At 40.0% G+C, this 12,670-nt stretch overlaps 1 protein-coding gene across 3 annotated transcripts in view; it reads left to right on the top strand.

Annotated features, from left to right (window-relative positions):
• Positions 1-12,670, top strand: part of LOC588928 — a 111,923-nt gene that overhangs the window by 70,230 nt on the left and 29,023 nt on the right. For all 3 annotated transcript variants that reach the window (XM_030974341.1, XM_030974340.1, XM_030974339.1), the window contains exons 5-19: positions 343-585; positions 1,525-1,767; positions 2,085-2,324; positions 2,736-2,978; positions 4,039-4,281; positions 4,736-4,975; positions 5,765-6,010; positions 6,658-6,903; positions 7,689-7,928; positions 8,400-8,642; positions 8,988-9,230; positions 9,905-10,147; positions 10,624-10,866; positions 11,151-11,390; positions 12,140-12,382. In XM_030974341.1, the coding sequence (XP_030830201.1) occupies positions 343-585; positions 1,525-1,767; positions 2,085-2,324; positions 2,736-2,978; positions 4,039-4,281; positions 4,736-4,975; positions 5,765-6,010; positions 6,658-6,903; positions 7,689-7,928; positions 8,400-8,642; positions 8,988-9,230; positions 9,905-10,147; positions 10,624-10,866; positions 11,151-11,390; positions 12,140-12,382 (3,639 nt within the window). The remainder of the gene's footprint in view (positions 1-342; positions 586-1,524; positions 1,768-2,084; positions 2,325-2,735; positions 2,979-4,038; positions 4,282-4,735; positions 4,976-5,764; positions 6,011-6,657; positions 6,904-7,688; positions 7,929-8,399; positions 8,643-8,987; positions 9,231-9,904; positions 10,148-10,623; positions 10,867-11,150; positions 11,391-12,139; positions 12,383-12,670) is intronic.

The following is a 12,670-nucleotide window of genomic DNA, read 5'->3' as shown; positions in this document are numbered from 1 at the left end:
GTATGCTACCCTTCGTGTAAACTTTTCTCAATCCTTTCATGTGATTTTATTCTGTTTTTGTTTAACAAATCATGATAAAAAAATGGTATAAAACGATAAACAATAAATAATACACTTGTGAGTGTATGTAAACAGAGCATATTTTGATAGTAAAAGGAAAAATGAAATGAAACGACATGTCATGTGGTGAACATTCTTTTAGGATTTTTTTTTTAACAGATGGGTGATGGTATAAATGTCCTCATCTCAGCTAGGTTCCATAAAATTCTTTCTGCACTTCAGTTATTGCGAAAATGTTGTCCAACATCAAGACATTTGCATGTTGTGTTTCCTATTTTGCAGACTCAGAGCCCCCGATGTACTCTTCTTGCCCTAATGAACAAAGTGGTTACACAAGTATAAACGAGACCACATTTGGAGTGTCATGGTCCATTCCTGCAGCCACTGACAACGTAGGAGTGGTCTTGATGAACCAGACACACGTGTCTGGTTATGCCTTTTCTCTAGGCGTCACTACTGTAGTGAACACTGCATATGATGCAGCTGGAAACAAAGCAGAGTGCAGCTTCAACGTCACAATCTCTGGTTAGTCGAAGAGAAAGCGTATATCTCACATTTGTTTTAATCCATAGAGTTATGTATCACAAATGTAATTCTGAAAGTTTTCAATAACTTTGCCCCTTTTAATTTGCTTTTTGAATTAATTTTGTTAGTAGTTCAATTCAATTCATTTATTCACTCAATATATATAAACCGATAGTTCACATAAAATTGGGTATGAACGCATGTGACAAATACAATTAGATGGACAGATTTTAGATTAGCAGGCAATGCATTCCATAGTTAGGAACCTGCATAGTAAATGGTTTTTTGAGAAACTGATGTTCTTGCGTATTGAATGTGAAAATCTGCATTTGATCGAGTACAATAGGAGTGCATGGGTTGCAGAGTTAATAGAAAAATAAAGTGTTAGGGATAATGGCAAGATCGGTCTCTGACAAGAAAACATAACTTGTCTTAATTTATACAAATCAAATACATTCAAAAGTTCAAATTGAGTAAATAAAAGTTTGGCGGAGGCAAGGAAAGGCATTTTACGAATTATTCTCACTGTTCTTTTTTGAGAAGCTGAGGCCCAAACAATATTGCAATATGTAAGAAAAGGATAAATTAGTTTCAGAATGTACTCTTGTTTGATTAAATTTGTCCGTGGTATTTAACTTCGCAGTACATACTATGTTGATAATTTCAGATTTCACAGTTTTCAGAAAGAAAATTCACAATTGACCACCAAAATTTGTTATACTGCAATACTATTGATCAACATGTCATCGCCTACTTCTTATTTTCTTCTCTTCTCCTACTACTTTGTCTTCTTCTTCTTCTTCTTCTACTTCTTCTTCAAATTCTCCTTCTTCGTCTTCTTCTTTTATGAACCATCAGCTAAGTGACATAAATACTCCAAATGCTCTAAATGCGATTGATCATCACTCTGAAAATGCTATGCTTTGATTGTTCATGCAGATAATATTCAACCAACAATATCTGGATGCCCCTCATCCATCGAGGTCAACGCACCCTCGACCCTGAATGGCTCAGTAGTGACCTGGACTCCGATCATAGCCACGGATGCGTTTGGTATCGCCTCGCAGAATTCCACCCACATCAACGGCTCCTTCTTCAACATCGGAAGCGTCAGTGTGGTTTACTCTTTCGTTGATACTAATGGAAACGAAGCAACATGCACTTTTGCTGTAACCGTGCTCGGTGAGTGTCATGAAACTTTCTGTTGTGCCCCATATAGGTCCAAGTCTACAATTCTTTCCTTGGTGTATCGATCCTGTGGTCAAAACTCCTCTTTTTCTCTTTTGCTACATACAGGTTTCCTTTAAACTCCAAAATAAACTCCCTAGCTGGAGTAAAACCCGCAGTATACCACACCAATCATATTAGGGTTAAAGTTAACATTAGAGTACTTAATTGTCATGGTGTATATTCTGCAACTCCAAATCTTATACCATGACTTCTACAGTATAAGATTAGCCTCTGTTTTACATGATTCTCCCTCTGCTTTGCTCTATCAGATGTCACCAGGCCAGTTGCAAGTGGATGTCCATCCAACACCACCGTCGAGCCTGACCTTGGATCACTCAATGCTACCGTAAACTTGACAGCACCTGTTTTCACTGACAACTCTGGTAATTTCTCGCTCAACAGCGGGCCAGCACCTTCTGTCTTTGAACTGGGTACAACCTTGGTTCTGTACCAGGCTACTGATGACGCTGGCAATATCGGTTCATGTGGTGTCTATGTTACTGTGCTAGGTAAGTTGTACACATTTCCCCCTTGTAATTTTGTCATGGATGGAGACATTGATTGCATTAAAGAATGTTTGAAGGTTAAAATTGGTAGGATTCACCTTTATTGTTCTCTCTCCTTGAATGTCATTGTTTCTGTCACCCTGTATTTCTGGCTGTCCATCTCTCTCTGTCCATCTCTCTCTGTCCATCTCTCTCTGTCTCTCTTTCTGTCTCTTGTACATTACCTCCTTGCATCCCAACTTGATATCTACTTGGAGTAGCACTTGCAAATGATCGAAAAAGGAACAGGAATTTTAACACAAAAGTATTTTTAATCATTTCATTGTATTATCTTATTGTTTAATACTAGAAGCATAAGGAGACCTGACACATTTCTTTTTTTCTCTCTCTCTCTCTCTCCCTCACCCATCCCAGACACTGTCCCACCCGTGCTGACTGGATGCCCAAGCAACATGAACGTGACAACCGATCCAGGCAACTCTACCGCCAGCGTATCATGGTCGGCACCAGTGGCAACCGACAACAGCATTGAACCCTCGCTTAACGTGACCAAGGATTCCGGAAGCCTGTTCGACATCGGAGACACCTTGGTCTCCTACTTTGCTACAGACCCGGCCGGACTAGTTGCACAATGCACATTCACTGTCACTGTCAGAGGTAAGGGTCTAGTATATTGTCCGTTGAGAACCAAAAGGGTGTAAACCTGGGGGGCTGATTTAGCCCCCCCCCCCCTCCTCTATTTTCACGATTAATTTGTAATGCTTAAATATTTTACGGTGCCACTTCATGACTTTTTCTCAAGTCTTGCGCCTGTTTTGTTACCAATTTTTTTAATTTTAATTAAATTCTTCCATACATATTGAAGTGGACGTTAAATCTATAGACATCATATTTTTACCTTGCTGATGATTTGATGTTTTGATTAGCTTGTAGTGAGCATGTGCACTACTATTGTTCAGATACGTGGAAGTTGTAAAGAAATGAATAGATGATTGACACAAAGGTACTATGTCCCATTTGCAGGCCAAAAAAATGAAAAAGTTAAATTCCAACTGCATTTGAAAGATAATACTAATTTAGAACTTCCCTAAAAAAGGAGGGGCTTGAAAATGTCTTCAAGTGGGAAAATAACGACTATTAGTTGTTAAATCGACTTTCGGGCTATAGAGCCCAAAAGTAATAGTCTTGATTTTCAGACAATTGTACCGAATGGTCATACGTTTTATGCTGAGCAAAGATTCAATCAGTTTATTCTTGGCCATCACAAGAAGTGGGTTATTGATGTAGACAAATGCTCATGTACCCTTTACAACTCTTTTTATGTATGTTATTACCAAAGAAGAAAAAAAGCCAGTCAGTCACTCAGTAGTGTCTGACAGTGAAGTCCAGCAAGTAAACGGGTTTCCTTGCATAATTTGAATATGAGGACACTGCTAACGTTTAAATTTCACAGATAGGACATACATGACATATTCATAATTCCTGCAAAGTTCTACAGAATTTGAGGTTGGCTGCAAAAGGGACATAGTACCTTTAATAACCCGGTTGCTTGAATATTCTTCATCTGATGTGCACATTCCCTTGTGTGATTCTCATTGTCGTTTTCCATTCTCACTCATCTTTCCACTTAAAACTTATGATATATAATTGGTGCCGACTTCAAATAAATGTACATGTATTCTCATTCTCTCCACCCACCTTCCATTTTCTCTCCCAGATGAGGAGCTTCCCGTCTTCACCGACTGTCCTACCGGCATCAACCTGACCCTTCCGGCCGATGCCAGCATGGTCAACGCGACCTGGTCAGAGCCTACTGCAACGGACAACAGCCTGAGCGTGATGACCTCCTCCAGCATGCCACTGTACACGGTCCTAGCTACTGGCGCGTTAACGGTCACGTACACCGCAGTGGATCCATCAGGAAACAAGGCCCAATGCAGTTTCACACTTTCAGTGTTTGGTAAGTGTTCACACTTTCTTGATGACATTGCTGCAATTGAGGTCTAGATCATATTCTTCCATTTGGAAATAGAGCCCATTGCAGTTAATGCTTTTTAGCATTTGGTTAATTTTCATTCTTTTTGAAGTTGTGCGAGTCCATCCGAAAATATGATTTCTGAAAAAGGAAAAAATATATAAGTCGTGGTATCTTCCAGGCCTTTCAGAAGTGACTGAATTTCTTTGATTTGAAGCTTTCCTGTACAATGTCTGAACAAGTAGATAATATATCATCCACATGCACGCTGCGTGTCACAAACAGTAGTGATCACTACTCTCTATGTAGACAATACTGTACCTGTCATGCTGAGCAATTGCTGGTGGAACATGTTTCATGGAACCCTCTCGTTTTTGTTCACACATACATACATACATACCATAAGTATTCATCATGATTAATCTCTTCCTCTTTATAGATGTTACTCCACCCGTTATCACCTGCCCGTCGGACATCTCTGTCAACACTGGCTCTGGTATTGCCACGGCCGCAGTCACCTGGGATGCAGTCAATGCCACAGACAACAGTAATGCGGTGATGGCCACGACTGATATCCCGAGCGGAAGCAACTTCGTAGTAGGAGACACCGTCGTAACTGCCATTGCTTTGGATAGTTCCAATAACGAGGCAACCTGTAACTTTACAGTCACTGTATCCGGTAAGATTTGTTGAGTTAATTCGACAAAGCACCCAGCACCTTAGTATACGTAACTTGAAATTAGAGACGTGCTTCTTGTTGATTTAATTACTGTGTACTAGCTGTTTTGACAATTATGGCAAAAAAAGTTTGATCATTGCTAGTTATATTCATTTTTCATACCAATATAGATAATAGTACATGAATCTTCTTCATTTGTTTTGCCTTCTATTGGTGTAGAGTACACGTACTGTATGTTGTTATTCTAAAGGAAAGGACTCTTTCAGTCGCATTACAATTTGTTCTGGCTGGTGTAAAGAATGTGAAATACAAATGAGAATGCAGTTGAATGCTTACATGATGTTAGGGATATGTCTGAAGCGATAAGATGAATTATGTAGCCCAGCTCAAATACAAATATTCTTTACTGTGCATATATAATAATACAATGTAGCTTAATATCGTGACCCTGTCAGAGCTTCCATGAATTCTGCCTCAAAAGAATGTCTTCCTACCAGGTAATCACATACTTCACCCAAGTAGAGAGTGGCAAATGTCTTGTCTAAGGATTTATAGTGCCATGACAGGGATTCATAGAATGTACGATCCATGGTCTGCTGAGTATAAATAAATGCACTTTGTACATGAATAGTGCGCCATTGATCTACCAGAAGTATTTTTTTCTAAGGCATAGAGCAATATTCTGAGGCACAGATAATCCATTAGATCACGAGACCTCTACATTGCTGCCATAACTTTCAATGAATGTCTGAACCTGTCTGAATCTGTCTTTAATACTTGTCCTTACAGACATCGAAGCACCTGTCTTCATCACCTGCCCTGTCGATATGGCGTTCCCCCTGCCTAGCTCGGGAGCCGCTACCAGAGCGGTCACTTGGACCACCCCGATTGCATCAGATAACACCATCGTCTACACGATGGCGGTCAATGTCACCTCCGGCTCGCGGTTCAGTTTAGGCCCCACGGTGGTGCAGTACTCGGCTACTGACCTGTCCAACAATGTAGAATATTGCACCTTCACGGTTACTATTACTGGTAAGGACCAGGGGCCTGTGTCATAAAACTTTTTATCTATAACAAATGCTAAATTTCTATGACAAATTTGCTCTCAGCCAATCAGATGCCTGATTTCAGTAGCTTGTAACTTGTTATTGATATCAAGTTCTATGAAACAGGGCCCTGATGTTGCACCATTCTGGATTTACGATTTTACCTTTCACTTATTTAAATGATTGTTTTCTTATAAATGTGAGATTTTGATATATTCATTCTTCCAATTTTGTTTTTTAAATGTGTAGTATACAACCTTTTTTTCCCCTAAAAATTACTCATGCATTGACTGTCTTCAAGCCTCTTATGATATAAAATATATGTATATATTGTCAGTTGCTTATAATTTAAAGTGTAGATATTTGTAGCTACTAAGGGCTGTGAAAGAACTGTCATAGATATTTTATCTTTAAAAGATTCAGACTTTCAGACAGAAACAAAATATGTAATCAGGAAAGCTAAGAGAAGCTGAAATGATAGTTAGGAACACACCAGAGTATCAAAATATTTCAACAGTTTCAAACAAACAAGAAATAGTACATACATGCACTTATATCTCTGATAGAAGGTACATACACCATATGTCAAAATAAACTAATAACACTCTGTTTATTCACCGAACCCCTCTACAGACTCTACGGCACCCACTTTTACCAACTGCAACACAACCACAATCACGCAATCCACCGATGCTAACTCTGCCAATGCTACGGTGATCTGGTCGGAGCCCACTGCCTCGGATAACTCTGCGCAAGTGACGGTCACCTCGACGTATTCACCGGGTGATTCCATTCCTGTGGGCAACAACGCAGTGGAGTATTTAGCTGTGGATTCCTCGGGCAACAATGCCACTTGCACCTTCTTTGTCATTATTGAAGGTAAATGTTATTTTTATGCATTTGATCACTTGCCTCATAGGCATGTTGCAGTTGGTGACAGCTCTGCACCAATAAGAAAAATGTCTGCATCATTTTGGGTTCGAATTTGCTGAGCAGTGCCAAAATCTAGCTATTTTTAGTGTTGATGAACATTTCTAAAGCAGACTGTGGCTAAACTTTTGTTTAAATTTCCCCTGCTTGAAAGACCAAACAAGATTTTTCTTTAATATGTAATTCTAAATTTCAGGGTATTGTAAGTTTTACAGTTTGAAAAAGGGCCATTCAAAGTCTGTAAATCTCACACATCTTTCATCTTACATCCTGTTTGATGTTTTCGATTAGTTACAGCCAGCCTTACTTTATTCGACATTATATTTTGTTGAAATGTGTAAAATTTGCAATGTTTTGTTTGATATATCCACTTGATTGCTATTGGCTTAAAACACGTTCATACCCCCTGTGCTACAGCATTTTTGTACTGTACAAAACCTGACAAAAACTGTACACTGTACACACAAAACCAAGTTTTTTGGGGGAAGAGCGCCATCTATTGTTCAAGACCTGTATAACATAATTGCAGTGCTAATTACACAGTACGGCTAGGTATTATGCAGTGCTACAGTCTTGAAAGCGCAATGCTCTAAATACGTACATGTACGTGGTGCGCACAGGCAAGTGAGAGTGAGACCACGTACATGTACGTGGCACGCAGCCAAGTGGTTAAATTTATAAAAATGCAATAGAAAAAGAAATAAAAAAGAAATAAATCAAATCAAATCTTGCAGACACGGAGGCCCCTCTGTTCCCTGGTTGTCCGGCAATGATCCTGACAGCCCAAGATGCCGGCAAGGTCTATGCCACTGTAACCTGGCAGCTGGTCGCCTCGGACAACGTCGGAGTGGTCAATGAGACGGCCACCTACGCCAATGGTTCTCAGTTTGATCTGGGTAGCACTGAGGTGATCCTCGAGGCAGTGGATGCTGCTGGAAATATGGGAGTGTGCAACTTTACTGTCATTGTACAAGGTATGTCTCCTGTTTCTGTTTTTCATGGTGTGTGTCATTATGTAGTTGATCAAGATGGTTTTCAAGATGGTGTTTGTACATGTAGATGTAGATGTGAAAAGAAAGAAATTTTGATATGCTTTTTAATTCATCTCACAGCCTTGCCCATCTACAAAGGATGGTCTTCCTGTCTTTCAAGACGTGAATTTGTAGTCTTGGAGTGAATACAAATGCTAGGGGTGTTATATTTCAAGTGAGCATTTTTGGTAAATTTGCAATGACATTACAGAATGTATGCGTATACAGTCAAACCTGCTTTAGTGACCACCTGTCTACAAAGACCACCTGTCTACAAAGACCACTTTTTGTGTTTCCCTTGGGTGGTCGCTATAGACAGGTTTGACTGTATAAGGTAGCACATCTACTGTGTTATTTCTAGAAATGTTTTGCCCGATCTTTACACTCTTTCACATGTATCATCTCTCCATACAGATCAGAGTGCCCCTATCATCAGGAACTGTCCTGGCACCACACTCTCAGCTGCCAATCTGAACACCAACTCTAGCGTTGCATATTGGCAAACGCCCACCGCAACCGACCCCAATGGAGGGGTGACCAGTACCAGTAACTACCAGCCCTTGGATAGATTCTTTATCGGTCTCACTACAGTGACCTATGTATTCACAGACACTGCCGGTAATGAGGGCAACTGTACCTTCATTGTCGAGATTACTGGTAAGTCGCACTGTTCCAGAGTGTAGGGAGACTTTTTTCACTCCTCATCTTTCTTTCTATATTCTTGTTTGTGTGTGGGATGGTTTTGTTGATGAAAATTACATATGTAAATTGTTGTCAGTATATTCAGGGTTTAAAATGTTTTATATGTAAATTATATAGCTTTTTGTATTTGACCCTTTATGAAAGTAATCTGTATAAAAGGCTGAACCATTTTACAATGGTTCATTGTGCATGTGCAACATCATGATTATAAATGATTGTGTATGCCAAAAGGCCTGACGGTATTTCTGTTGTAAATCTTGGTAATGCCATTACCCTCTACCAAATTCGCTTACTTTACAGATACCCAAGACCCAGTTATAACGGGCTGTCCATCGAACATCACAGTCGGTCCAGACCCAGGCTTGGTGACAGCAGTGGTCAACTGGACAGAACCTACCATCACGGACAACTCTTACTCGGTGACGGTCACTCAGAACGAGTACCCCAACACCATGTTTAACGGAGGAACCGTGACTGTGTCCTACGTGGCTACAGACCCGTCCGGAAAAACAAAAACTTGTTCTTTCACCGTGACAGTCACAGGTAAGAGGAAATTTGTGTACTTGATGTAGCTCATTTTGTTTGCACACAGTGTATTTAGGTCAATGATGTGATAATAAAATGATGGTAGTGATTACTACTGCATTCTTGTACTCCCATGGGTTTTAATACATGAGCCACTACTTAGACCAAACGATCATTCACTATGACTGTGTGCTAAAAAGCTTTTTACCAATGAACCCCAAAACAAGACAACAATCCGTCTGTTTGGGGTCTATGTGGTGTCGCCTCGGCAATGTGACTGAGGTAAACATCAAGGAACTCCTCATTTGTGCCAGACCTGGCTGCCCTAGCTCCATCCTTGAGTTGTCCCCCGTAGCTGTAGCTCTCTCATACGAAAGATGACTTTTACATGTACATGTTATTTGGGGGGTTTCAAGATATTGTGGACATCAGGGAAAACCTGAACTTTTCCCAGTCATGGAAAAGTCTGGGAATTTTCGAGAAATATCACTCAAATCGTGGACAAATCAGAGAATTTCATTGGCTCAAAAAGGAAGTCTCATGACCTAATAGGGATGATTGGCTATAGTGTGTCAAATACCTCTTTGAATTTTGAAACTCCCATCAGGGAAAAATTGAGGAAAAATCATTGTTATCATGAAATGCTGGGAACCTTGGATGTTCATGTCGATAGTCACTTCATCTCCCTGCAGATAACGTAGCGCCGGTGATCAGCCAATGTCCATCAAACATGACCAGCTTCACAGACAGTGGCAATGCTACGGCCTTCCTCTCCTGGGCGGAGCCTACAGCCACCGACAACAGCGAGCCACCGAACGTGACCTCGACGGCATACTCTCCATCCTACTTCGGTATCGGGGAGACGACCGTGACGTACACAGCAACTGATACCTTCCAGCTGACAGATTCCTGTTCCTTTACAGTGACCGTCATAGGTGAGAAGCTAGCAGCTTAGTCGTGCAGACCATTTGCAAGCATGCAGATCCTATCTCTTTTATAATACAGATTTGCAACTATATGAGACAGGGCTCAACTTTTGAAATCCTTCCACCCCATTCTAGTGTACAATGTGATATTAGGTACATCAGATATGCAGCTGCTTGTTTATTTTACTTTTAAGTGATTCCAACAAACGATTTACAATGATAGTGGTACTAGTACCAATAATAATAACGATGATTTTGATACTACAGAACATTTATATTGTGCTATGTATCACGTTAAACCATGCGAGTCACGTGAGGAAAGTAAGAACTAGGAAGGAAAAAAGGGGCTCCTGAAACTACAAAATTGTTGATTTATTTAGGGACTTTACAATCTTTGAAAGAAGTTTAGAAATGAGAATCATTTAATAAGAGGATTTTAGGACATTTTAGTATCGCTCCAATACCTGTCTTGTGATTTACTCCAGACAACGAACTTCCCGTCATATCCAACTGCACACTAAACCAGGAGTTTGTGGTCGACTCCAACTCCGACAATAGCAATGTGACCTGGAGCCTCCCCATCGCGTCTGACAACAGCGGGGAACTTGGTCTGACCGCCAACATCGACCCTGGCACCGTGCTGGGGATAGGAGACTACGTTGTCACGTACACTGCCACAGACTCGTCTGGCAATACAGACAACTGTACCTTCACCGTCGGTGTACTTGGTAAGTGTTCCTGTATTTATTATCAATAGACTTGTTTACTAGTTTTATGCATGCATTTTGTACAAAATTTTCTCGTGACGACTGAATAGCTTGCCAGAAGCTTCCCTTGGAAGTCTTTGTTTTATTTCTTACAGTTGCTTATACATGTGTACACGGTATATAGACATTTACATGTATTTTCTGAGATTTAATTCATTTGTAACATCTCATGAAATACAGCTTTTTTCCAATAGCTACTTCGATTGTCTTTACTTATCAGCAATATTTCACCCTTTTATTTCTAGACCAAACCCCACCAACTTTCTCCCAATGTGACCGCACCATCACAGTAATCGCAGACACCAACCTTGCAACTGGTTTGGTTACTTGGAATGTATCGGCCACGGATAATAATGGCATCCCTACAGTAGAATCAACAGGGCGAAGCGGATTGCGATTTGTCATCGGTAACGACACTGTCGATTTCACAGCTACCGACTCATCCAATAACACCGCTACCTGTTCTCTGAATATTCAGGTTCTTGGTAAGAGTCTGCTACTTATCAAAGCCTCTGAGAAAGATTTTTGTAAAAGCTGTTAAATCGGGTGCACATTTGTGATGGGAAAACCGCAGCATTTGGTGTTAATAATGAGAGGAATAGATATATAAAAAAGCAGATTAAAAATGAAGAATGCGAAGGGATATATTCGGATCATTTGTGATATTTTTAGACTTGGGTTGCATTTATTAGAATCTCTGATACCTGTCACATTTGTATTTAAATAATTGGTTATTCCAGTGACTACAAACATCTTCAAGGTTGTGAACTCTCATTTTCTTACTTGAGCTGTTGAGGCAAATCTATATTTAGCAAATGTTGGATGTCCCAATAATAGTTTTGATAATCATGACTGACTTGATAATACTAATATTCTGTTCTTGTATAGTGCATGTTAACAAATCCTGACGCTTCCAAAGAGCTTTGGGAATTATAACCTTAGTTCAATTTAGATCTGGCAACCCATATCAGTGCACAGTAAAGTGCAGGAAAAATCCTACCAGGTACCACGTACCATCTTGTCAAGGGATTTTCACAGCACAAAAGCTGTGATAAAGGAATGTTACAAAACTGTTGCGATACAAGACATATTTACATGTATTTTAGCCACAATGTGCATTGTACCACCCATTCATTCCTATATGAGATGTACTACATGTATACATTATTAACAAATTCATTTTAAAAACAGATAAATGCTTTAAATGATAAAATGATATTCTTGTCCTTCACAGATGAACAAAAACCAACAATATCCAACTGCCCTGTAAACATCACAGTAGACACCGATCCCGGCTCCAATGGAGCAACTGTGACATGGACAGAGCCAACGGCCTCTGACAACTCCGGTTCAGTCACCCTGCTCCCCAATATTGCCAGCGGATCGGTATTCTCCATCGGATATACAGATGTCCTCTACACTGCTGATGATCTTAGCGGAAATGAGGAACAGTGCTCTTTCGTTGTGAGAGTCACAGGTGGGTAGTGTTCAAGAATAGTGGTAGAAGGAGGTAGCCTTTGTTTTTCTTGTGTTCACAAAAGAAAATCTTTAAAAAAAAAAATAATCAGAATGCCGAATCAGCAATGAAAACCCATCGATATATATATATATTTTTATTTGTTGAAAAACCCACAGAAAACTCGGTGAAGATAAATATAGCTATAACATATAAAATCCACAGATTCCACAACATATGGCACAATCCTTAGTTCTACTGCCATTCAGCATATAGGCTAGATGCCATTATACCCTCGTAGTACTCTCA

This window comes from Strongylocentrotus purpuratus, unplaced genomic scaffold, assembly GCF_000002235.5.
Source record: "Strongylocentrotus purpuratus isolate Spur 01 unplaced genomic scaffold, Spur_5.0 spur5_scaffold_7, whole genome shotgun sequence".
Taxonomy (NCBI): domain Eukaryota; kingdom Metazoa; phylum Echinodermata; class Echinoidea; order Camarodonta; family Strongylocentrotidae; genus Strongylocentrotus; species Strongylocentrotus purpuratus.
Note: the sequence above shows the minus strand (reverse complement) of the source record. Positions and strands in the feature narration are given on the sequence as shown.